The sequence below is a fragment of the Chiloscyllium plagiosum genome, chromosome 25, assembly GCF_004010195.1.
Source record: "Chiloscyllium plagiosum isolate BGI_BamShark_2017 chromosome 25, ASM401019v2, whole genome shotgun sequence".
Classification (NCBI taxonomy): Eukaryota; Metazoa; Chordata; class Chondrichthyes; order Orectolobiformes; family Hemiscylliidae; genus Chiloscyllium; species Chiloscyllium plagiosum.
Genome location: NC_057734.1, coordinates 12747283 through 12768479, shown reverse-complemented (window position 1 = coordinate 12768479; position 21197 = coordinate 12747283). Strand labels below are relative to the sequence as shown.

The following is a 21197-nucleotide window of genomic DNA, read 5'->3' as shown; positions in this document are numbered from 1 at the left end:
TTAAAAGGAGGTGGATAACCAACTGAAATGGGGAAACAGTCCCACCTGGAGAAAGTGGAGATGTGATGAAGCAGGCCTGGGAAACCTGTTAGAAAACAGGCGGTATCTGTTCTGTCTGAAAAGAAGCATTTCTTTTAACCATAACATTCTGATTTCTCTTGGAAAGCACACGCAAACCAATTCTTGAAGCACTTACATCTTATTTCAAAAAGATGCTATATTTGCCTTCCATCTACTTCTTCCATAGAATGCTGAACACTGAAGACAGTCAGCAAATCTACCCAGCAACCAATATGTATGAGGAAGTATTGAGAAAACCTTATTTGGATGTCATTGGTGGTTAGACAGATAGTATGCTGCAAGATGTGCACTTGCAGTGCTAATGCATACAATGCTGTGGGCAAAGTGCTGAAAAAAGATTAGAATAGCTGGATGCTGGTTTCTGACTGGTGCAGACGCAATAGGCCAAAGGGCCTTTTTCTGTGCTATCGATCTCTATAATCCAAGATTATATGACTCAGACAGACCCTATGGAAAGGAACTGGAGATTAGATGATGAAATGGCAGAGGGCATTCCCACATTCACCATACTACTAGTGGAATGGCACCAAAAAAGCTTAGACCCTAGCTTCTATTTCAAAATTTAAATAAAATGGGAATTACACAATGGATCTGAAAGAGAAAGACAGATAATGTCTTCAAACAGGGCACTCAATTCAGAAATGAATTTCTGCTTTGTTGAAAGGTATGTGTAAATAAGCATTAAAAGCAAATGTGCTTTAAGCACCTATGTATATTTTGCTGCACTTCGTGGAGGCCCAACATATAATTCATCCAATACTTCTTCCCTTATGCTTTACTTCTACAAGCACATCACTATCTCTGGATTCTTCTAAAGATTGAATTTTGATTATCTATTTCACGTACAAGCTTCCTTTGGTGAAGTTTATAGACATGGAAGCAGTTTTGGAAACAGTATGAAGGTTAGAATATCAAACTACTTGTTAAAATGCTTAGGGACATGTCTACAATGTAGATCAAATACTGAAAGGGAAGTCTATGTTGCATGCAGGACATGCTATTGTAATTTAACAGCCCTGAATTCAATCAATCACAGCGTGCAAACATAATGCTCTAACCCAACATTTTTGCTCCTACACTTCAACCAGAAATTATTTTATGAAGTCTTACTAAGATTTTCATAGTATTGATTTGGCCATTTCAGCAATGTGTTTTTTTTCAAATCAGCAAATCGTTTCTCGAGACATTGAGCAGTTTACTTAAAATGCAGTTTATATTACAATCTCTATTGACAACATTCCAAATTATGTATGACAGAAGTACATGCTATAACGGAACAATTAACTTTACAAAATATCAATCAAAAATATCTAGTCAAAGGCTTGAGACTAAGAAGGATCCTTCTAACAAGGACTTTAAAAATGTTCAGCAGACCATATTTTTGAATGGATTGAAAAGTTTGAATAGCTTTTGCAAAGTTAGATGATTGCAGCAATTCACAGCTTCTATGCCAAATTTCAATAAAGCATTACAATTAAAAGAAACTGGAGGTTTCAGTGTCGGAAAACAAGTTTTATCAGTACCCTTAAATCTCTTTAAAAACTGCAAGAGATCCTGTATAATTTGCATTGTTAGTTAAAACTAGTTAGTTAAACATTAACAAATTCCTTGCATTTAAATGCAAAAAAGACAATAAGGTACTAGAGCATGAAACTATTAAATTTCAGCCTTTCCTAGTTTTTTCTTGGTTAACAAAGCAGAAGGAATCGAGTTCCTTACCCATCTCCATCCAAATGAATCTTTGTATCACTCCAGAGAGGAAGGGTCAATCCTATGGTACATGTATTACTGAAAGAATATAACGTCACTGTTAAAATCTGATGGTTAATTTAGTAAAAAAATCATGTATTGGTCTTATGAATATTTGCATCAAAAATGTTGACAGAAATAGTTCAGGATAAAGGTTCACAATTACCTTACAAACTAATCTTATTTGTCTAACAGGAGGTCCAAGGTGTCTATCCTGATGCTTTGTTTAGCTTAGTTGGAGCAAATTATTCTGCATGGTGTTGTGGTTTGGCAAGTTACTCTGCTTTGAATACTCATCCATTCTCCCTTAAAAAGTGCAATAGCCTCCAACTCTCCAACAATACCTCATGAATAATTTTTACCTGTATCTCCCTCTCAAGGACAGTTGCAAATTATGAGCCGAAATCAGAGAATCTCTAGTCGAAATAAAATATATTTTCCCTACTCATTCTGTTTCGAGGAAAATAGTCCCAGCAACCTATTTACCTCAGAACTTGTATTTCTCATCCTTGGTATAATCTAACTAAAATATCAAACTTTTTTTAAGTACAAAATGTGTTTTATAAATGCAAAAGGCACTCAGAACTCAACTTTCGACTCCTCCATCTCCTTCCTTCCCTTCTACATCAACACATAATGCACTACATACCTTTCTTTGCTTGCAAAGTCAATTCCTAGAAGGACATTCTCCTCTGTATCCTGATTGCCATTCGTATACACAACTACCATGTATCGGACTCGATGAGCAGACATGCTTTCAAGGCGCACTGCCTGTGGGAATAAACCAGTTCCAAAGAGTTTCAGCAAGAGATCATGGCTTTCTGATTAATACAGCTTTGATTCTATTGTCAGCTAGCTTTGTTTACTCACTGCTCTTAGCATGGCAATGAATTAAGAAGCTTTGTCTGTAAATTGTATTAATCAGCAAGTGAAGATAATGTAGCTAGTTTAATCCAAATATAGTAATGCAACAACTATGAAAAGTACACTTAGGTGACCTGATATCATCACTCCATCTTTGCCGTAGTGAAACTGGCATTGAAAGAGCCGCAGCCAATACATACAAGGTTCTTGCTTCCGTGCAGATGAGAGCACAGTCTACAGGGAGGATGAGAGAGGCTTAGCATGTCATTCAAATGGGAGGACAGCACAATTAGGGGAAGAGATACTTACCTCTACAGCAAAGACAGATTCCTAAAGGGTACAGAAGATACCGATATAAAATGAAACTTGTTTTTACCAGAAGGAAATTAATGTCTGGAATTCTGTATCCCAGAAGTTTGTCAAGGCTAGATCGCTGAAAGTATTTAAAGAGGAGGTAGGTAAATATTTGAACTATCAGGAAGTTGAGGGCTGTGAGGAGTTGCCATGAAAGAAGAGTTGAGTCCTGGGACAGATCAGTCATGGTTTTATAGAATGGCAGGCCAGACTTGAGGGGTCAAATGGCTTACCCTTTCCCCTATTTATGACACTCTTGCATAGTACTAGCATTGATTTCAATAGCTAGGATTGAATACCTTTAAGTATGTTTCCACACACCAGTCACCCAACTGACCAAAGGAAATGTTAGGGCAATATCTCTTTATCCCTTACCAACTTTATCCTGTCTTCAGGGCGGAGGTGATTAATCATCACTTGAAGATGGAGTTGGAGATCTCCTGCAGTAAGTCAGTAAAAAAAATCTTATGTAAAACTCACAAAGATTTTTATTTCTTTTAAATCAGAAATCATTTTATTGAACACAAGCATAAAATGTAACTGACTTTTCCCCATTACTGGTCAAAAGCCACCCAGGTGAAAAGTAATCTCATCAAATGTTGATAATATTGCGATTGGCATATGTTAAGAATTTGAACTTGGAATTTTGAGACAATAGTGTTTTTAACTACATTCTATTGAGGGAGTGGAAATGAACAATTGCATTCGGAGATGGATTCTTTTAATTGATATCAACACAGATTAGAGTCAAAAAGTGTGGAGCTGGAAAAGCATCCAAGGATGCTGCCTGACTGGCTGTGCTTTTCCATCGCCACACTTTTTGACTCTGATCTCTAGCATCTGCAGTCCTCAGTTTCTCCTAATCAACACATATTATTCAAGAATAAATAGCTTTAAGAATAACCTTGGAACAATAGTTATGAATGTACATTATATATAGATAATGCATGCACCTACAATTCTCTAAAAATTTGTGTAAGTACTTGGAAGAAATTTTGCTCTCCTTCCTCCTTCCCAGATTCCACTTTTGTCTCATCAGTCAGGCTGGTCTTGTTTATAACTGTCTACAATACATTTGTACCCAGGAAGGAGGAGATAATTGCATAACCAATAACTTCCATTACACTGCATGAATAAACATTGCAAAGCATCAGTCTTGACTCAAATGTCAATTCCCTGTAAGCAGCAATTAGCATAAGTGATGTCATGTTTATCTTTCTGCTACATTAACTCAATTTTATCTCCATTTTTCAAAAGACTTTCCTCAAACAAAAGATTTATTTTAAAATAACAACATGATGTTCTTAAGACTTACAGATACACATTACTCTCTTTTCAATCACTTTGCTCATGTGAAAAGGAAAATATCAAACTTTTATTATAATTCATGTCATCAAATTAAAATTTGACATTTAGTCATGCTCAGATGATCAGGAAGGGGCATGGATAGGATAAATAGACAAAGTATTTTTCCATGAGTCGGGGAGTCCAGAACTAGAGGGCATAGGTTTAGGGTGAGAGGGGAAAGATATAAAAGAGACCTAAGGGGCAACTTTTTCACACAGAGGGTGGTACGTGTATGGAATGAGCTGCCAGAGGAAGTGATGGACGGTGGTACAATTCAACATTTAAAAGGCATTTGGATGGGTATATGAATAGGATATGAATAGGAAAGGTCTGGAGGGATATGGGTTAGGGGTTTCCGTGCTGTACATCTCTATGACTCTATATTATGTACAAGATTACTCATTTTCTGTTTCACAGGAAATGTGAATAGAAATATATAATGAGAAACTCAGAACTGGTTAAAAATCTTAGAATTCTGCTTTCATTACTTGGAATTGTAAATTACCAATTGCTCTCACTATCATTCTCAACAGGATGACCATTTTAGCATTCCAACAGCTCCAAAAGAACCAGGGCAATGTTTTAAATATTAGCAGCAGGCTCTCAGTAACAGATACTAGAAAGCAAAATAATGCGATGAAAGGGATGACTTTACCATTTGGTTTTATACAAGTTTGAATGTTTCGATTACTGATTATTTTACCAGAAACTTAATTGGAGAAGCCTTAAATATTGTGGCTAAAGAGCAGGCAAGGCATTCTGCAGAAAGTAACTCACATTGATTCATAGACAGAATTTAAATATTAGGAATTTGAAGCCATTGCCTTTGGCCATCATCACCTATTCCAAAATACACCTATTTTGGAATAGGTGCTTCTTATAGATAGTACATACTGCTGCGACAGAGTGTCACTGGCAGAGGGAATGGATGCTTGCAGATGTCATACCAAACAAGCAGCTACTATGCCTTGCACCACCAATAGCGAGTCATAGATTCTTACAGCATGGAAACAGACCTTTCAATCCAACATGTCCATGCCAACCAAGTTTCCCAAATTAAACTAGTCCCACTTGCTGCATTTGTCTCATATCCCTCTAAACCTTTTCTATTCATGTACCTGTCAAAATGTCTTTTAAGTATTGTAATTGTAACTGTACCTGCCATTTCCATGGGCAGTTCATTCCACATACAAACTAATTCTGTGTGAAAAAGTTGTCCCTCATGACCTTTCTAAATCTTTTTCCTCTCACTTTAAGAATATGACGCTAGTTTTGAAATCACCCAGTCTATTCCCCTCAATATCTTATAAACCTTTACAAAGTCACCCCTCAACCTCCTACACTCCACTGAAAAATGTTTCAGCCTATCCAACCTCCCCTTATAACTCAGAGCTTCCAGTCTTGACAACATCCTGGTAAATCTTTTCTGAACCCTCTCCAATTTAATATCCTTCCTATAGCAGGGTGGTCATAACTATATACAGTACTCCAAAAGTGGCCTCACCAACATCCTGTACAACCTCAACATGATGTCCCAACACTTATACTCAAATATTGTTGGAGCTGCATTCTTCCAGAGGTATGGACAGTAGTCCATTATACTCCTGACTTGTGGCTTACGAATGGTTGACATACTCTGAGGAGTCAGGAGATGAATTACTCACTTAAGTATTCCTAGCCTCTGACCTGTTCTTGTAGCCACTGTATTCATATGGCCAGTCCAGCCGAGTTTCTCGTCAATAGTAACCACCAGGATGTTGCTAGTGGAGGATTCAGTGATGGTGACATCATTGAATGCCAAGGGGGAATGGTCAGATTGTTTCTTATTGGAGATATTCATCACCTGGCATTTGTGCAGTGCATGTGTTGCTTACCACTTGGCCTATTGTCCATGTCCATTTCCTGAAACGTTAAGACAATTTTTAAGCCTTGAAATAGGGTCAAAGTGGGATACAATTCTGGATTCCTACCCCAAATCTATCACGTAGAAGTGCTAGTGTCGGACTGGGGTGGACAAAGTCAGAAATCATAAGACTCCAGGTTATAGTCTGCTTACCTGCATATTTGTGGTGATGGTAACATCGTGGGACCTGTGAGCTGTTTCCCTGTTGTAGAAAAAGTGCTGCACCCTTAACGGTGAAGAAACTGTCACTGAGACTGTGTTTGGGAAAGAAAGAATACAAAGATCAGAGAGATTACTGAGAGCTACAGTTACAAGTGAATTAATATATTTTAAATTTTTATTGTCATCTTTCTGCCCAGCTTTTTTAACTATATTGATTAGCTTATAATTACAATTTAAGTGATGTTAAGTACTAGTTGAAGTACAGTATTATTAAAGTACCAGATGTTCTTCATTCGGAATAATGCATGATTTGGATCTTAATCAATTTTTCAAAAGGTGGTTAAAACCTTTTCCTCTAGTAGTTAACCTAAAGAAAGCAAGCTTGTTTTAACATGGCACTACAACAACCCACTTATCAATATTCACAGATCTCTTGCAACATTGCTGATGAATAATCCTCACCTTGAAGCCCATTTTGCCATAATTATTGCAATCAGTCTACATATAGTAGCAGAATGGCTAATTTCCTTAATAGAGCAAATCTACTGAACAAACATGTTTCAAAACCGGTAAAGCTTATATCACAAACAGAGCAAACATTGATGACAAGTAATAGTGGTTTCACAAATCTGCTGAAAACTCACGTGAATGATTTGCTTTTGTTTCTCAAAACTTTTCCTCACTTTTTAAACAATACAGTTTTTGAAGTACTCACATGATTTGTAGGCTTTTATTTCCCACCACCTGTCTCAAGGTTTTCAAATTACGTGACAATAAACAACCCCTTTTTCTCCATTTATTCTCCCCACAGCAGATTTGAAGTTCATGCTAAGGCTGTTACTTGCGTAGGTCTGTAACCAGGCAACTTCTTTCTGTTGTAGCTTTCCAATGACCAAGACCTTAAAAACTTGGTCATTCAAAATATAGGCCTGAATTCTCCTCGTCACAGTGCCCAAACCTAAACGGCTTTCAAAGCTACTTTTCCAACAAGTGATAAAGAGAGTGGAAAACTTAGTATAGTTAGGGTTGTCATAACTATCCCAGCAATCCATTGTGCCATTAAGTCATTATTATATATTGTGTTTCATTTAGTTACTTCATTTATCGATATCCTTCTGAAATCATTTTGTTGTCCTCACAACTTGCTTTCTTATCTTTCTATCTCTAGTAAATTGGGCTACAATACAGTTGGGAAATAGTTAATGCTACAGGTGGCATCTCTCGAGTTACATTTGCCAAAATAGAATTTATCCATTATTCCAACTTCAAGATAGTTGATAATCATTTAAAATAATCCCTAATTATATCTAAATCACTAGTGGAGGTTGGATAATTACATAATTCTAAGCGCAAAGTAGATTTTTGATTTAAGGGAGTCCAGGGTTACGTTGGGGGAAGAGTAGGAAAGTATAAATAAGGCCACAATCAGATCAGCCATGATCTTAATGAATGATGGAGCAGACTTGAGAAGCCAAATGGACAATACCTGCTCCTTTTTATATATTATGACTTTTTAGCCTTTAGTTCCATTGGTTTTCCTAGTATTTTTTCTTCTAATGATAATTGTTTAAGTTCCTTGCTCCCTCGATTCTCTACTTTTGTTTAGTCATTCATGGGACTGGCATTATTAGGTACTGCTGTGGTTCTGTTCGCCGAGCTGGAAGTTTTTGTTGCAAACGTTTCGTCCCCTGTCTAGGTGACATCCTCAGTGCTTGGGAGCCTCCTGTGAAGCGCTTCTGTGGTGTTTCTTCCAGCATTTATAGTGGCCTGTCCCTGCCGCTTCCGGTTGTCAGTTTCAGCTGTCTGCTGTAGTGGCCGGTATATTGCACAAAACACTATATAGGACAAACAGGAAGACAGCTAACGATCCGCATCCATGAACACCAACTAGCCACGAAACGACATGACCAGCTATCCCTAGTAGCCACACACGCAGACGACAAGCAACATGAATTCGACTGGGACAACACTACCATTATAGGGCAAGCCAAATAAAGAACAGCCAGGGAATTCCTAGAAGCATGGCATTCATTCACAAACTCCATCAACAAACATATCAAACTGGACCCAATATACCGGCCACTACAGCGGACAGCTGAAACTGACAACCGGAAGCGGTAGGGACAGGCCACTATAAATGCCGGAGGAAACACCACAGAAGCGCTTCACAGGAGGCTCCCAAGCACTGAGGATGTCACCTAGACAGGGGACGAAACGTTTGCAACAAAAACTTCCAGCTCGGCGAACAGAACCACAGCAACGAGCACCCGAGCTACAAATCTTCTCACAAACATTGAATTATTAGGTACTTTTAGTGTCTCCTACCATGAAAACAAATACAAGTTATTATTCAAAATTTCTGTCATTTCCCTTGTTCCTATTCTTTTAAATGAGAAGTAAAGTCCCCTCAACACTATCCCCATCAAAACACTCAGGGTAGGGACAGCACGAGGTTAAATACAAGTTAAAAAAGAAGAGTAAAGCTTACTCTAATCTTTTTGACAGAAAGTGAATGGAAAGTAAATTTTACTTGACACCATCTCCTACCAACACTCTTAGGACAGGAACAGCACAGAGTTGCACATGGAGTAAAGCTGCCTCTACTCCTCAAACTAAAAGTAAAGTGGGAGCAAAGATCCCTCAACTTTACTGAAATGAAAGATCCCCATCAAACACTCCCAAGACACCAAGGGTTTAAATATAGAAGTTAATTTCCTTGTGACAACATAAGCTGCAGAACTTTAATAATAAATTGGAAGAATCAGCAATAATCTTTTTCTGGAATAAACTGTTTCCCAAGATGAAAGGGACAAGGAAAAACTGCCATAAAGGAAATAAAACCAACATGCTGATTAACCATTCCTAGGAAGAAACATAAACAAGTGGTCTCCTGAGAAAGAGGAGGTAACACTTCTTGATTACTTGCTGCCCCCCCCGTCCCCAATAAACACTCCCATGATAGGGGTTTAAAAAAAAAGGTTAAAATACACAAATGAAGCTTCCTCGATTCTTTCAGGGAGTCCAAAATAATAGTGAAGCAGCCCCTGCAGGGGTACAGTATCGATATGAAACGTAAACAAAAAAGTCAAAAAGAAACTTACAAAACTAAACAGAAACTTACCAAGGCGAAATGACGTCATTCTAGCCCAATGATACACTCCAGTACCCGCAGAGTTCACCAGTCTCAAAGTGCTACAATTGTTCCCGTGAGCACCACAAGCTCCCTCTTCATAAAGGTCCAAGAACATTGTAACCATGAAAGAGGGGGAGACAATCAGAAATGACGAGCCCCTCTGCAGCCATCTATGTAGACCTGTTGATGGCCACTTTGGTCAGGCCTGGGAACACATTCACAAGAAGGCCCCTTGACTGATCCACCCCTCTCAGCACACTGGGTGTCTGTAGATCAGCAGCATGAGGCGTAAGTGCAACCAAAACATTGCCTTGTTCCTCCCTAATTCCACAGTCATGTATTATAAGGACCGATATCTATTTGAGCCACTCTCCTTCCTGTTATGTACTTTCAGAGGCTCTCACTGTCTTTTTTTAATATTCCTTGCAAGTTTATTCTTAAACTATTTTATTGCCCTTTACTTTCTGAAGCCATCCTTTACTGGTTTCAAACATTTTCCCAAACCTCTGGCCTATTTCTTCATAATCTTCATAACATTGCATACTTTTCTTTTAATTTGATACCAATTTTAACTTCCTCAGTCACCAATGAATGGTAACTTCTGTTCACTGAGTCATACAGAATGGAAACAGGCCCTTCGACTTGTCCATGCCAACCAAGTTTCCTAAACTGATCTAATTGGTGTTTGCAGAAAGTGAAGCCTGCAGATGCTGGAGATCAGAGTCGAAAGTGTGCTGCTGGGAAAGCACAGCAGGTCAGGTAGCATCCGTGGAGCAGGAGAATCAATGTCTCAGGCATATGGCCTTCTTCAGGAATGAGGCTTGTGGGCTGGAGCTGAAAGATAAATGGGTTGGGGGGTGTTGGGGTTGGGGTTTGGGGGTGAGGGGGAGGGGTGGAGAAGACAGCTGAGAAAGCAATAGGTGGATGAAGGTGAGGGAGAAAGTGATAGGTCTGGAGGGCAGTGCCGAGTTGGAGGCTGGAAATGTGAAAATGTGGGGGGAGTGGAAGTGAGGAAGCTGTTGAAATCCACATTTATCCTGTGTGGTTTCAGTGTCCCAAGGTGGAATATAAGGTGTTCTTCCTTCAGGCAACATTGGCAGTGGAGGAGGTCCACAAGCTACTTATGGAGCGTAAGGGGGAGTTAAATGATCAGCCACGGGGTGGTGGGGTTGGTAGGTTCAGGTGTCCCAGAGGCATTCTCATAAAACGATCCGCAAGGCGGGGTCCTGAATCCCCGATGGTAGAAGAGACCACACAGGGTGCAACGAATTCAGTAGACGAGATTGATGGTGATAAGATAGATTTCTGACGGAGTGGGGTGTGGACTGGGGGGGATCGGACGAGGGAATCGCAGAGGGAATGGTCTCTCTGGAATACTGATATGGGTATGGAGGGAAATATATCTGGTGGTGGAGTCTGTTTGGAGGTGGTGGAAGTGGCGGAGGATGATGCAATGTATGCGGTGGTTGGTGGGGTGGAAGGTGAAGACTAGGGGGGTTCTGTCCTTGTTGCTTTGGGAGGGGTGGGGTTCAAGGGCAGTGGTGGGTGAAGTAGAGGAGATGCACTGGAGGGCATCGTCAACCACTTGGGAAGGGAAGTTGTGAAAATGGAAGGAGGAGGCCATCTGGGACTTTGAGATGGAATGGACATCCTGGGTACAGATGCGGCTGAGGCAGAGGAATTGGGAATAAGGGATGGCATTTTTATAGGAGGCAGGGTAGGTGGAGGTGTAGTCCAGGTAGCTCTGGGAGTTGGTGGGCTTGCAGTAGATGTCTGTGGTTAGTCGGTCGCTGGAGAAGGTGATGGAGAGGTCCAGGAAGGAGAGAGAGGTCTCTGGGATGGTCCAGGTGATTGCAAGGTCAGGGTGGAAGGTGTTGGTAAAGTTGATAAACTGTTTAACCTCCTCGTGGGAGTACAAGATGGCATCAATGCAATCATCGATGTAGCGGAGGAAGAGATGGGGGGTGGTGCCAGTGTAACTGCAGAAGATGGACTGTTCCACGTACCAGATAAACAGGCAGACATAGCTGGGTCCCATGCGGGTGCCCATGGCTACCTCTTTGGTTTGGAGGAAGTGATAGGATTGGAAGGAGAAGCTGGATCAGTAGTGCTGGAAGAGCACAGCAATTCAGGCAGCATCCGAGGAGCTTCGCTGTTGAGGGTGAGGACCAGTTCAGCCAGGCGGATGAGGGCGTCAGTGGAAGGGTACTGGTTGGGATAGTGCGAGAGGAAGAGACGGAGGGCTCAGAGGCTTTCGTCGTGGCGGATCGATGTGTACAGGGACTGGTTGTCCATGGTGAAGATGAGGCGCTGAGGGCTGGGGAAACAAAAATCTTGGAGGAGGTGGAGGGTGTGGGTGGTGTCACAAATGTAGGTGGGGGGGTTCCTGGACTAAGGGGTCAGGACGGTGTCGAGGTAGGTAGACCTGAGTTCAGTGGGACAGGAGTAGGCTTACACAATGGGTCAACCAGGGCAGTCAGGTTTGTGAATCTTCGGTAGGAGGTAGAATCTGGCAGTGTGGGCTTCACGGACAATGAGGTTGGAGGCTGTGGGTGGGAGATTCCCAGAGATGAGATGAGATTGTGGATGGTCTGGGAGGTGATGGTTTGGTGATGGGAGATGGGGTCGTGATAACGAGGGCAGTAGTAGGAGGTGTCTGCAAGTTGGCGCCTGGCATCAATGGTGTAGAGGTTGGTGCGCCACACTACTACTGAGCTCCCCTCAGTCTGCAGGTTTGATGGTGAGGCTGGAGTTGCAGCGGAAGGAGTGGGGGGCAGCGCATTTGGTCTATATCCCAATCATCGATGTAGCGGAGGAAGAGATGGGGGGTGGTGCCAGTGTAACTGCAGAAGATGGACTGTTCCACGTACCAGATAAACAGGCAGACATAGCCTTTCCTATCCATGTCCAAATGAGCTTTATATTTTGTAACTGTACCTGCTTCTACGACTTCTTCTGGCAGCTTGTTCCATATATGCCCCAACCTCAGTGTGTTAAATCTTTACCCTCTCACCTTAAACTTATGCCCTCTCGTTTTTGGATTCCCCTCTCCTGGAAAAAGACCTAGGCTATTTGCCTTACCTACACCTCTCATGATTTTATAAAATTCTGTCACACTAGCCCTCAGTGTTCTATACTCCAAGGAAAAAGGTCCCAGTCTATTCAGCCTGTCCTTATAACTCAAGCCTACCAGCCTCGGTAGCCATCCTTGTAAATTTTTTTTTGCAACCTTTCCAGTTTAATAACATTTAATAAGTTAGTCAGTTCTCACTGAGAAATAAAGACAACAGCAGACAGTTGGAGGTGAGAATATGGAAGTACAGGGTAGAATGGATTAGTGCTAGGACAGGGCTAGCTGGAGTATCTCGTTAAAAATCACAACACCAGGTTATAGTCCAACAGGTTTAATTGGAAGCATACTAGCTTTCAGAGCGTTGCTCCTTCATACACTATCACCTGATGAAGGAGCGACGTTCCAAAAGCTAGTGTGCTTCCAATTAAACCTTTTGGACTATAATCTGGTGTTGTGAGATTTTTATCTTTGTAAACCCCAGTCCAACACCGGCATCTCCAAATCATGGAGTATCTTACGTGAGTACCTTGCCTCATTCGGCCTTTCTATCCAACCCAAAATGTAAACTTAGGCTGGAAGTTAGGAAGTCCATCAATGGGAACACCCGTCTGTGGTTTCTGTCTGAAACACGGGGCAATTGTACCAATTGTTCCCTAGCTAATCACATAATAAGTTTATAAGCTATTCGGGATCTCAATAGCAGAAATTGCATTTCTAAGAACAAGCACTGAGAAAAGTGAGAAAAGGTTATTGCTTTCTTTCTCATATCTTAAACATACCTTAGACCAGGATGTAATGCAGAGGTGATACTAACTGATATCAGAAGTCCGGAATACCATGATATGACACAATGCTCTTTAAACAGAAAGTAGCACCAGCTAATTACAATACCATTGTTTTCAGGTCAAAAACCGTACAACAAAATACATCTCCATTTTCTCCAGACTTTAGTTCTCACAGCTTTTGGCATTGATTGTAAATGAAGATACATGTCATAGATTTACAATTTGTTCACAACACCTTCTTTAAACATTGCATAATTGTTTTACATAATAATAAAACAGTTGTGTAAAAATATTTCATCAGTAATACAAAAATCTATAATCCCATAGGAATACCATTTCTAGTAATCAATCTGTTGAGCACAATGTTTCAATATCCCTACATGAGACAGAGCCAAATCAGGATGTGGAGCCGTTGGTAGGATATGACTCAGCAGCTTGCATCCTGTCAGAACAAGAGTTTTTAAGTGCAGTCATGAAAAGCCTGGATTAATACAGTTATCTTTCAAGTCTGTTAAATAGAACCCTGACCCACTACCACTTTCTCAAATAAAAATAAAAGCCAATGGCTTCCTCATTGCTGAAGGTTAAGGATTTCTGTTAAATCTTCAGTTTCCATAATAAATGCTATTACGAGAATGAAGTTATTTCTTGCTTCTTATGAACAATTCCATGAGACAAGATCAGTTGAAGGAAGCAGTAGTGGCATCAAATTTTCAGACCCAATGTCAATGCAGAGCTCTGATGCATTTTTTTAAAATTGGGAATACTAGTACTCAAGAAGCCCACCTCCAGAATTTTAAGCTAATGCACAGCTGCTTTGTGAACTTAATTCTTGGGGGTCACCAGGCAAGAGGATAAAGAAATACCCAAGCCAGTAGATTTCAGGGTATTGCAATGGATGCTAAAAGTAATTTCAGGCTAATACCTTAGTCGCAAATATATCAAAATTTATTGCAGTTCAGTTTATTTTTTGTGATGCCCTTCTAAACTATGAACTGCTTTTTATTATTTCAACGAAATTAAACCCTATGTAAGATGGCACAATTGAGATCACCATAATTTAATGCCAAAATTAGAGGGTTATCAGATAAATCTTAAGAAATTTTACAAACATACAAATTAGCACATGACAGCCACTTGGCTTCTCGTGTTTGCTCAGCCATTCAAGAAGATTATGATTGAAACCTGAAATTAACATTATTACGTTTCCATGGCATTTTTAGAAAGAGACTTCCAAGGGAATTTCAAGAGGAGGGGACATATTTTTAAGATGAAAGGAGGAAGGTTTAAAGAAAAGACATGAGGGGCACTTTTCGTGAACTTTCAGAGGAAGTGGTGGAGGTGGGGACAGTTATAATGTTCAAAAGATATTTAGATAAGTACATAAACAAGGCATGTTTGGAGGGATATGGGCCAAGTGCAGGCAGGTGGGGCGAGTTTAGTTTTGGATTATGGTCAGTATGAATTGGATGAACCAAAGGGTTGGTTTCTATGCTGTACAACTATGACTTTCAACTCTCTTAAAAAAATATTTTCTCCTAAACTATTTAAATTAGCGACACCTTATTAGTAATCAGTGACCTTTAGTTCTAAATTCTTACAAAAATCCTTTCCACGTGCAGACCTCTCAGGATCTTACATTGGTCATTTCCTGGTCTTTAAAACTCAGCTGATCAGAGCCTAGACTGTTCAACCTTTCTTCATAAGGCAACCCATGTAAATCTCTTCTGAACTACTTCCAATGCATTCATATTCTTCCATAAATATGGAAACCAATACCACAATTCTCCAGTTTTGGTCTCACCAATGAGTTTGGATTCCCAGCAGCTTCAGCATTAACATGCTGGACCCAGTCAGACTCATGGTTGCTGCAGCAGAGGCGAGTTTGGGTTCCCCAAGGCGTCTGCATCCAGCGCAGACTCATGGAGGTGATGACAGAGGCACATTTGGGTCCAGCACGAAATTTGGCAGCAATGGTAGTGGCTGTATCAGTGAGGTAGGCCCAGAGCGGATTCTTGGCAGTAGTGGCAGAGTTGAGATTGGGCCAGTGCAGGATCTGGCGGCATCAATGGGGGATGCATTGGCAAGATCCAGTGAGGACTCATGGTGGCAGTAGCATTGGTAGAGATGGGATGGTGCTGGAGACTGGCAACTCTTATTCCAGTGGTATGGCAAGACAACTCATGGCTGAGCGCTTAACAAGGAGGACTAACACTGAACTTTCTTTTTCAGCCCTAATATTCTATGTTTTGGCTTATTTTTCTATTTTAAGATGGCGCTGGAGAGTGATGACACTATGTAACACTTTTCAGTACATTTTGTAACAAAATACTCACAGCAATAAATAAATCAACTCAAATCAATGCCCTAAACAGCTCAAACCTCATGTCCCTACTTCTGTACTCAATTACCTCCCAAGAAACAACAATTTAATAGCCTTGCTAGTTCCTCGCCGAACCTGTATACTAACATTTTGCATATCACACAAAGATGAACAAATCCCTCTGCACCTCTGCAGAGAATTAGAAAGGGTGGACAGTGAAAGTCTTTTTCCTAGGATGATGACATCTACTTGTACAAAGGGGTATAGATGCAAATTGAGGGGTGATAGATTTAAGACAGGTGTCAGAGGCAGGTTCTTTACTCAGAGGGTAGTAAGGGCATGGAATGCCTGCTTGCCAATGTAGTTAACTTAGCCACATTAGAGCCATTTAAACAGTCCTTGGAGAAGCATATGGATGATGATGGGATAGTGTAGTGTGATGGGCTTAGATTAGTTCACAGGTTGGCGCAACATCGAGGGCCAAGGGCCTGTTCTGCACTGTATTATTCTATGTTGTGTACTTAGATTTCCAAAAGGCACTTGGTAAGGTGTCGCACCCTTGACGAATCCATGTTGACTATTTCCAATCAAATTGTTGTTTGCTAGATGATTATACATCCTCTTATAATCCCAATTTCCCAAACTTTTCCTATAACAGATGCAAGACTCACTGGTCTATAATTACCTGGATCATCTCTACTTCCCTTCTTGAATAAGGGCACAACATTTGCAATCCTCCTGTCCTCTGGTACTAAACCTGTAGACGATGACTCAGATCAAGGCCAAACTCTCCAACATCTCCTCCCTCGCTTCCAAGAGAATCCTCGGATAAATCCCATCCAGCCCAGGGGATTTGTCTACTTTGCTTCTAAAATTGATAACACCTCCTCCTCACTAATCTCAATCCTTTCAAGTCTAATATCCCACATCTCAGTCTTCTCCTCTACAATATTCTCCTTTTCCTGAGTGAAAACAGATGAGAAATATTCGTTTAGCACCCCTCCGATCTTCACAGGGTCCACACACAACTTCCCACTTCTGTCTTTGACAGGCCCTATTCCTACCCTACTCATCCTTTTATTCCTCACATACGTGTAGAAAGCTTTAGGGTTCTCCTTTATTCTGCCTGCTAAAGACTGCTCATGTCCTCTCCTTGCTCTTCTTAGCTCTCTCTTTAAATCCTTCCTAGCTATTCTGTAACTCTCCATCGCCTCATTTGAACTATCTTGTCTCAACATCACATAAGCCTCCTCCTTTCGCTTAGCAAGAGCTGCAATTTCTTTGGTAAACCACGGTTTCCTTACCTTACCACTTCCTCTCTGCCTGACAGGGACATACCTATCAGAGACACGCAATATCGGTTCCTCAAACCAGCTCCACATTTCTATTTGTCCCCATGCCCTGCATTTTGCTACCCCATTCTATGCATCCTAAATCTTGCGTAATCGCATTATAATTGTCCTGTGACATGTACAGAGGAACCTCAATTATCTGAATACCGATTATCCGAAGGAGATCTCGAAGTCCCAATGGAAACACTTCATTAAAGACGTGTTTCCAACAGTGATCACGTCTTTTGTTTACAGTGATTAAACAGGCACCGTCTCCAAATGACTGTCTGTCTGTCTGTCTGCCCGCCGTCTCTCCCCATACTTTCCCTGGATTTCTACACAGGGGTGTACCCGAAACCCCCCTTCCCCACATAATCTCTCTAACATTGTCCTTTACAGGGCAAAGGTGGAACCTGTCAAAAAGTTGTGTGTGGCTGTGGCTGTGGCTGTGTTTGCGCTATTTGGAGACATACCCCACAAAGGCAGCTTGTTGATGTCCAGTCCAGCTGCCCGGAGAGGGAGCGGGTGTGTACGAGGTTGGGGTTCTGGTGGGACACGGGGTTGGGGGCAGGGGGGCGATGGTGTTGGACAGAGTTTGGGGTGGGAGGGTGGTGTTGCATGGTGTTGGGGGCAGGGTGCGGTATTGGATGGGTTTGAGGGGCAGGGAAGGTGTTGCACACGGTCGGGAGCGGTGTTGGGGGCAGGAGGCAGTGATGGGGTTGATGAACAGCTTTTCATCTCTCCTTGAGTGTTTTTTGCTATAAACCAGCTCCACGTTTCGACTGTCCCCATCCTCTGCATTTTGCTACCCCATTCTATGCATCCTAAGTCTCGCTTTAACATATTAAAATTTCCCTTCTCCCATCTATAAATTTTCCCCTGTGGCATGCATCTTTCCCCTTCCATCACTAAACTAAACATAACTGAATTATGGTCACTCTCTCCAACGTGCTCACCTATCACTAAATCAAACACCTGGCCTGGTTCATTACGAAGTACCAGATCCAGTATGGCCTCCCTTCTTGTCGGTCCTTCGACATACTTTGTCAGGAAACTCTCCTATTCACACTGGACAAAATCCGATCCATCCGACGTACCAGAGTTATAGCATTTCCTGACATATAGTCTATGTTGGGGGAGTTAAAGTCTCCCATAACGACCACCCTGTTCCTTTCACTCCTGCCGAATCGATTTGCCAATCCTCTCCTCCACATCCCTGGCACTTTGTGGAGGCCTATAAAAAACTCCCAGCAGTGTGACCTCTCCTCTTCTGTTTCTAACCTCAGCCACCTCAGTAGATGAGTCCTCGTCAAAGCTCTTACAGCCACCGTTGTACTGTCCTTGACTAACAAAGCCACACCTCCCCTCAACATCCAGATTCCCCATTGTCCACACAATATTATTCATTCAAAGAATTCAAATAAATAGACGGAGAATTATTTCCATTTCACAAAACCAGGTTGACTCTGCCTAATTACCTCAAAACTTTTTAAAATGTTCTCCTAAAATGTCTTTAAAAATACATTCAAAAGTTTCCCTTTGATTGATGTTAAGCTATTGTACTTTCCTGCTTTCTGTTCCTCTTCCCTCTTGAAGAAAGATGTAACATTTGCTATTTTCCAATCTCATAGGATCTTCCCCAAAGCTTGACAATGCAAAATATCTGATCAATTCATCTGCTATCTCCTTATTTTCCATTATTAATTCCCAGACTCACTTTCTGTTGGACCAATGCTCACTTCATGAACTCTTTCCTTTTGAAAATATCTACAGAAACACTTAGTTCAAGGACAAACTGTCATTTACAACTGATCAAAACCCTGCTGCTGTTCATGTTTTTTTCTCCCCCCCAAGACACTTGGTGTTAGTGTGTTCCACAAAGGTTAAAAATTTCTGTATCTTCAAAAACGTCTTTCTGTAACCAATAAGTGACTATAGTTTCAGTTTTCCTTTGAATTGTAAAGGGTAAATGAATAATACAAACACTCATTCTCCAATTTGGATTTCCAAATAAAGTATGTATAGCCCTTCTAAAAATAGGCTTTTTTAAAAAAATGTTTGATACTATCTTTAGCTTCTTTTAGTTACCTATGGATGGTAACAGCCTAATTTACAAATTAACTTTATTCCCCCATGTTGTCATAGTTGCCCTTAACTAAGTTTCAAATACTCAGCTTGACTCAACTGCTATTGTGAATACATGCATCAGATACATCATTATATTGCCATTCACCCTGCTACTTCCATTTTCTAGTCTTCCTTTTAAAATTGAGTTGATAAAGGAAAATTTTGCTGTGAAATAGAAATAGGTCTCCTGCAGCACGATCTAACTGCTGCATAAACATGGTGGTTCAAACCCTAAATGTGATTCTATGAACTCCACTCACTTTCTAATGAAGCCAACAACAACACCCAGAAGTTATAAATTGCATTATTAAACGTGGAAATAAACAAGTATTGTCATTAGGCACGTGATCTCAAAAGTTGTTCACTGTAATCTGTGCATTTGCTGGTAAAATAAATCAAAAACAGGAGGTGAAAATATTTTTGCACATTAGAAGTTACAGATTTTGTTTTTTAAGTGAACCTACGTAAGAGGTACATTCTGTACATGTGGCATTTTAAAAACAAAATTAGTGCACATGACTGGAATGATGTTACCACAGCCACAAATGCCAGCAATTTCCATTGGACAAACAGATTTGCTGTACATCTTTCCCCACCTAGTGGTTAACAAAAGAAATGCATTACAAATTCTACACAATTTTAGTGATTTATGGGACTTAAAACCATCAATATAAATGGAATTTCAGGAAGACATTTGAAATTGTCCCACATAATGGGTTTCAACTTTATGTAGTAACTTATGAGTACGGAGAAATACATCAAAATAGCCTTGCAACCTGTTAATTGGTAGACAAGAATGAGTAGTACTGCATGAGCAAATATCAAGTGAGCAGGCCCTGTTAAGGATATATATTAGTTGTCGTATTAATTTAGAATATCATTGACTCAACATATGTCTACATATTGGGCTTTATAGAGAAAACACTTCAAAGCACAGCAGACTGGATATGCAAGCCCTCCTGTAGCACAGTAGTAGCGTACCTACTCCAGAACCTGGGCCTCCCAGTTTAAGTCCCACCAGGGCTTCCTGATTGGACCATATTAACAGCCCCAATCAGGGATCTCCTATGAGGTCCACCTGGCTGACCTAATTAAAATTACTAGTGACTACATGTGTTGTTGTTTCACAAAAGCAGATTGTATATATTTAAATAGTTTAAAACCTTTTTATTCTTTGCCTGAGCAAATTATGTTCGCAATAAACTAATTATGTAGTTTTTTTTAGATTACGTAGTGTGTGGAAACAGGCCCTTCGGCCCAACAAGTCCACACCGACCCTCCGAAGAGCAACCGACCCAGACTCATTCCCCTACATTTACCCCTTCACCTAACAATGGGCAATTTAGCATGGCCAATTCACCTAACCTGCACATTCTTGTGCATAGTTGTTGTGCAAGGAATGTGGCTGATTTATTTTTAATACAGTTATCATAAGGGACTTTAACTTCCCCAACATTGACTGGAAACGCTATAACTCTAATATGTCAGACGGATCAATTTTTGTCCATGGTGTTTAAGAGGGTTTCCTGGCACAGTATGTCGAAATGCTGACAAGAAACCACACTGGATCTGGGGCTTGGTAATGAACCAGACAAGGTGTTTGATTTAGTAGCAGGTGAGCACTTTGGAATCAGTGACCATAATTTGGTTGTGTTTCGTTTAACGACGGAAAGAGGTAGATACAGGGGAACCTCGATTATCCGAATGTGATAGGCGGGCACTATTTCATTCAGATAATCAATTATTCAGTTAATCAATTAATTGCCTTTCCTTTGGGGCTTGGAGTTTTTAAAGTCGGCTCCCCATTCAGGAGACTGCAGCAGCACAGCGCGCACAAGGCCCCACCCCATCGCCCCCAACCCCATCCAACGCCGAACCCGCCCCCAACCCCGTCCAATGCCAAACCTGCCCCCAACCCCCTGCACTAAGCCGTCCAACACCGCCCCCAAGCCCCCACCCTCTTCC

The 21197-nt window shown here is 40.9% G+C and overlaps 1 protein-coding gene across 4 annotated transcripts in view; it reads right to left on the bottom strand.

Moving 5' to 3' along the window:
• Positions 1-21197, bottom strand: part of LOC122562571 (protein phosphatase Slingshot homolog 1-like) — a 119995-nt gene that overhangs the window by 60018 nt on the left and 38780 nt on the right. For all 4 annotated transcript variants that reach the window (XM_043715522.1, XM_043715524.1, XM_043715523.1 and 1 more), the window contains 4 exons: positions 6452-6552; positions 3424-3488; positions 2480-2601; positions 1801-1869 (listed from right to left, as the gene is read on the bottom strand). In XM_043715522.1, coding sequence (XP_043571457.1) covers positions 1801-1869; positions 2480-2601; positions 3424-3488; positions 6452-6552 — 357 coding nt within the window. The remainder of the gene's footprint in view (positions 1-1800; positions 1870-2479; positions 2602-3423; positions 3489-6451; positions 6553-21197) is intronic.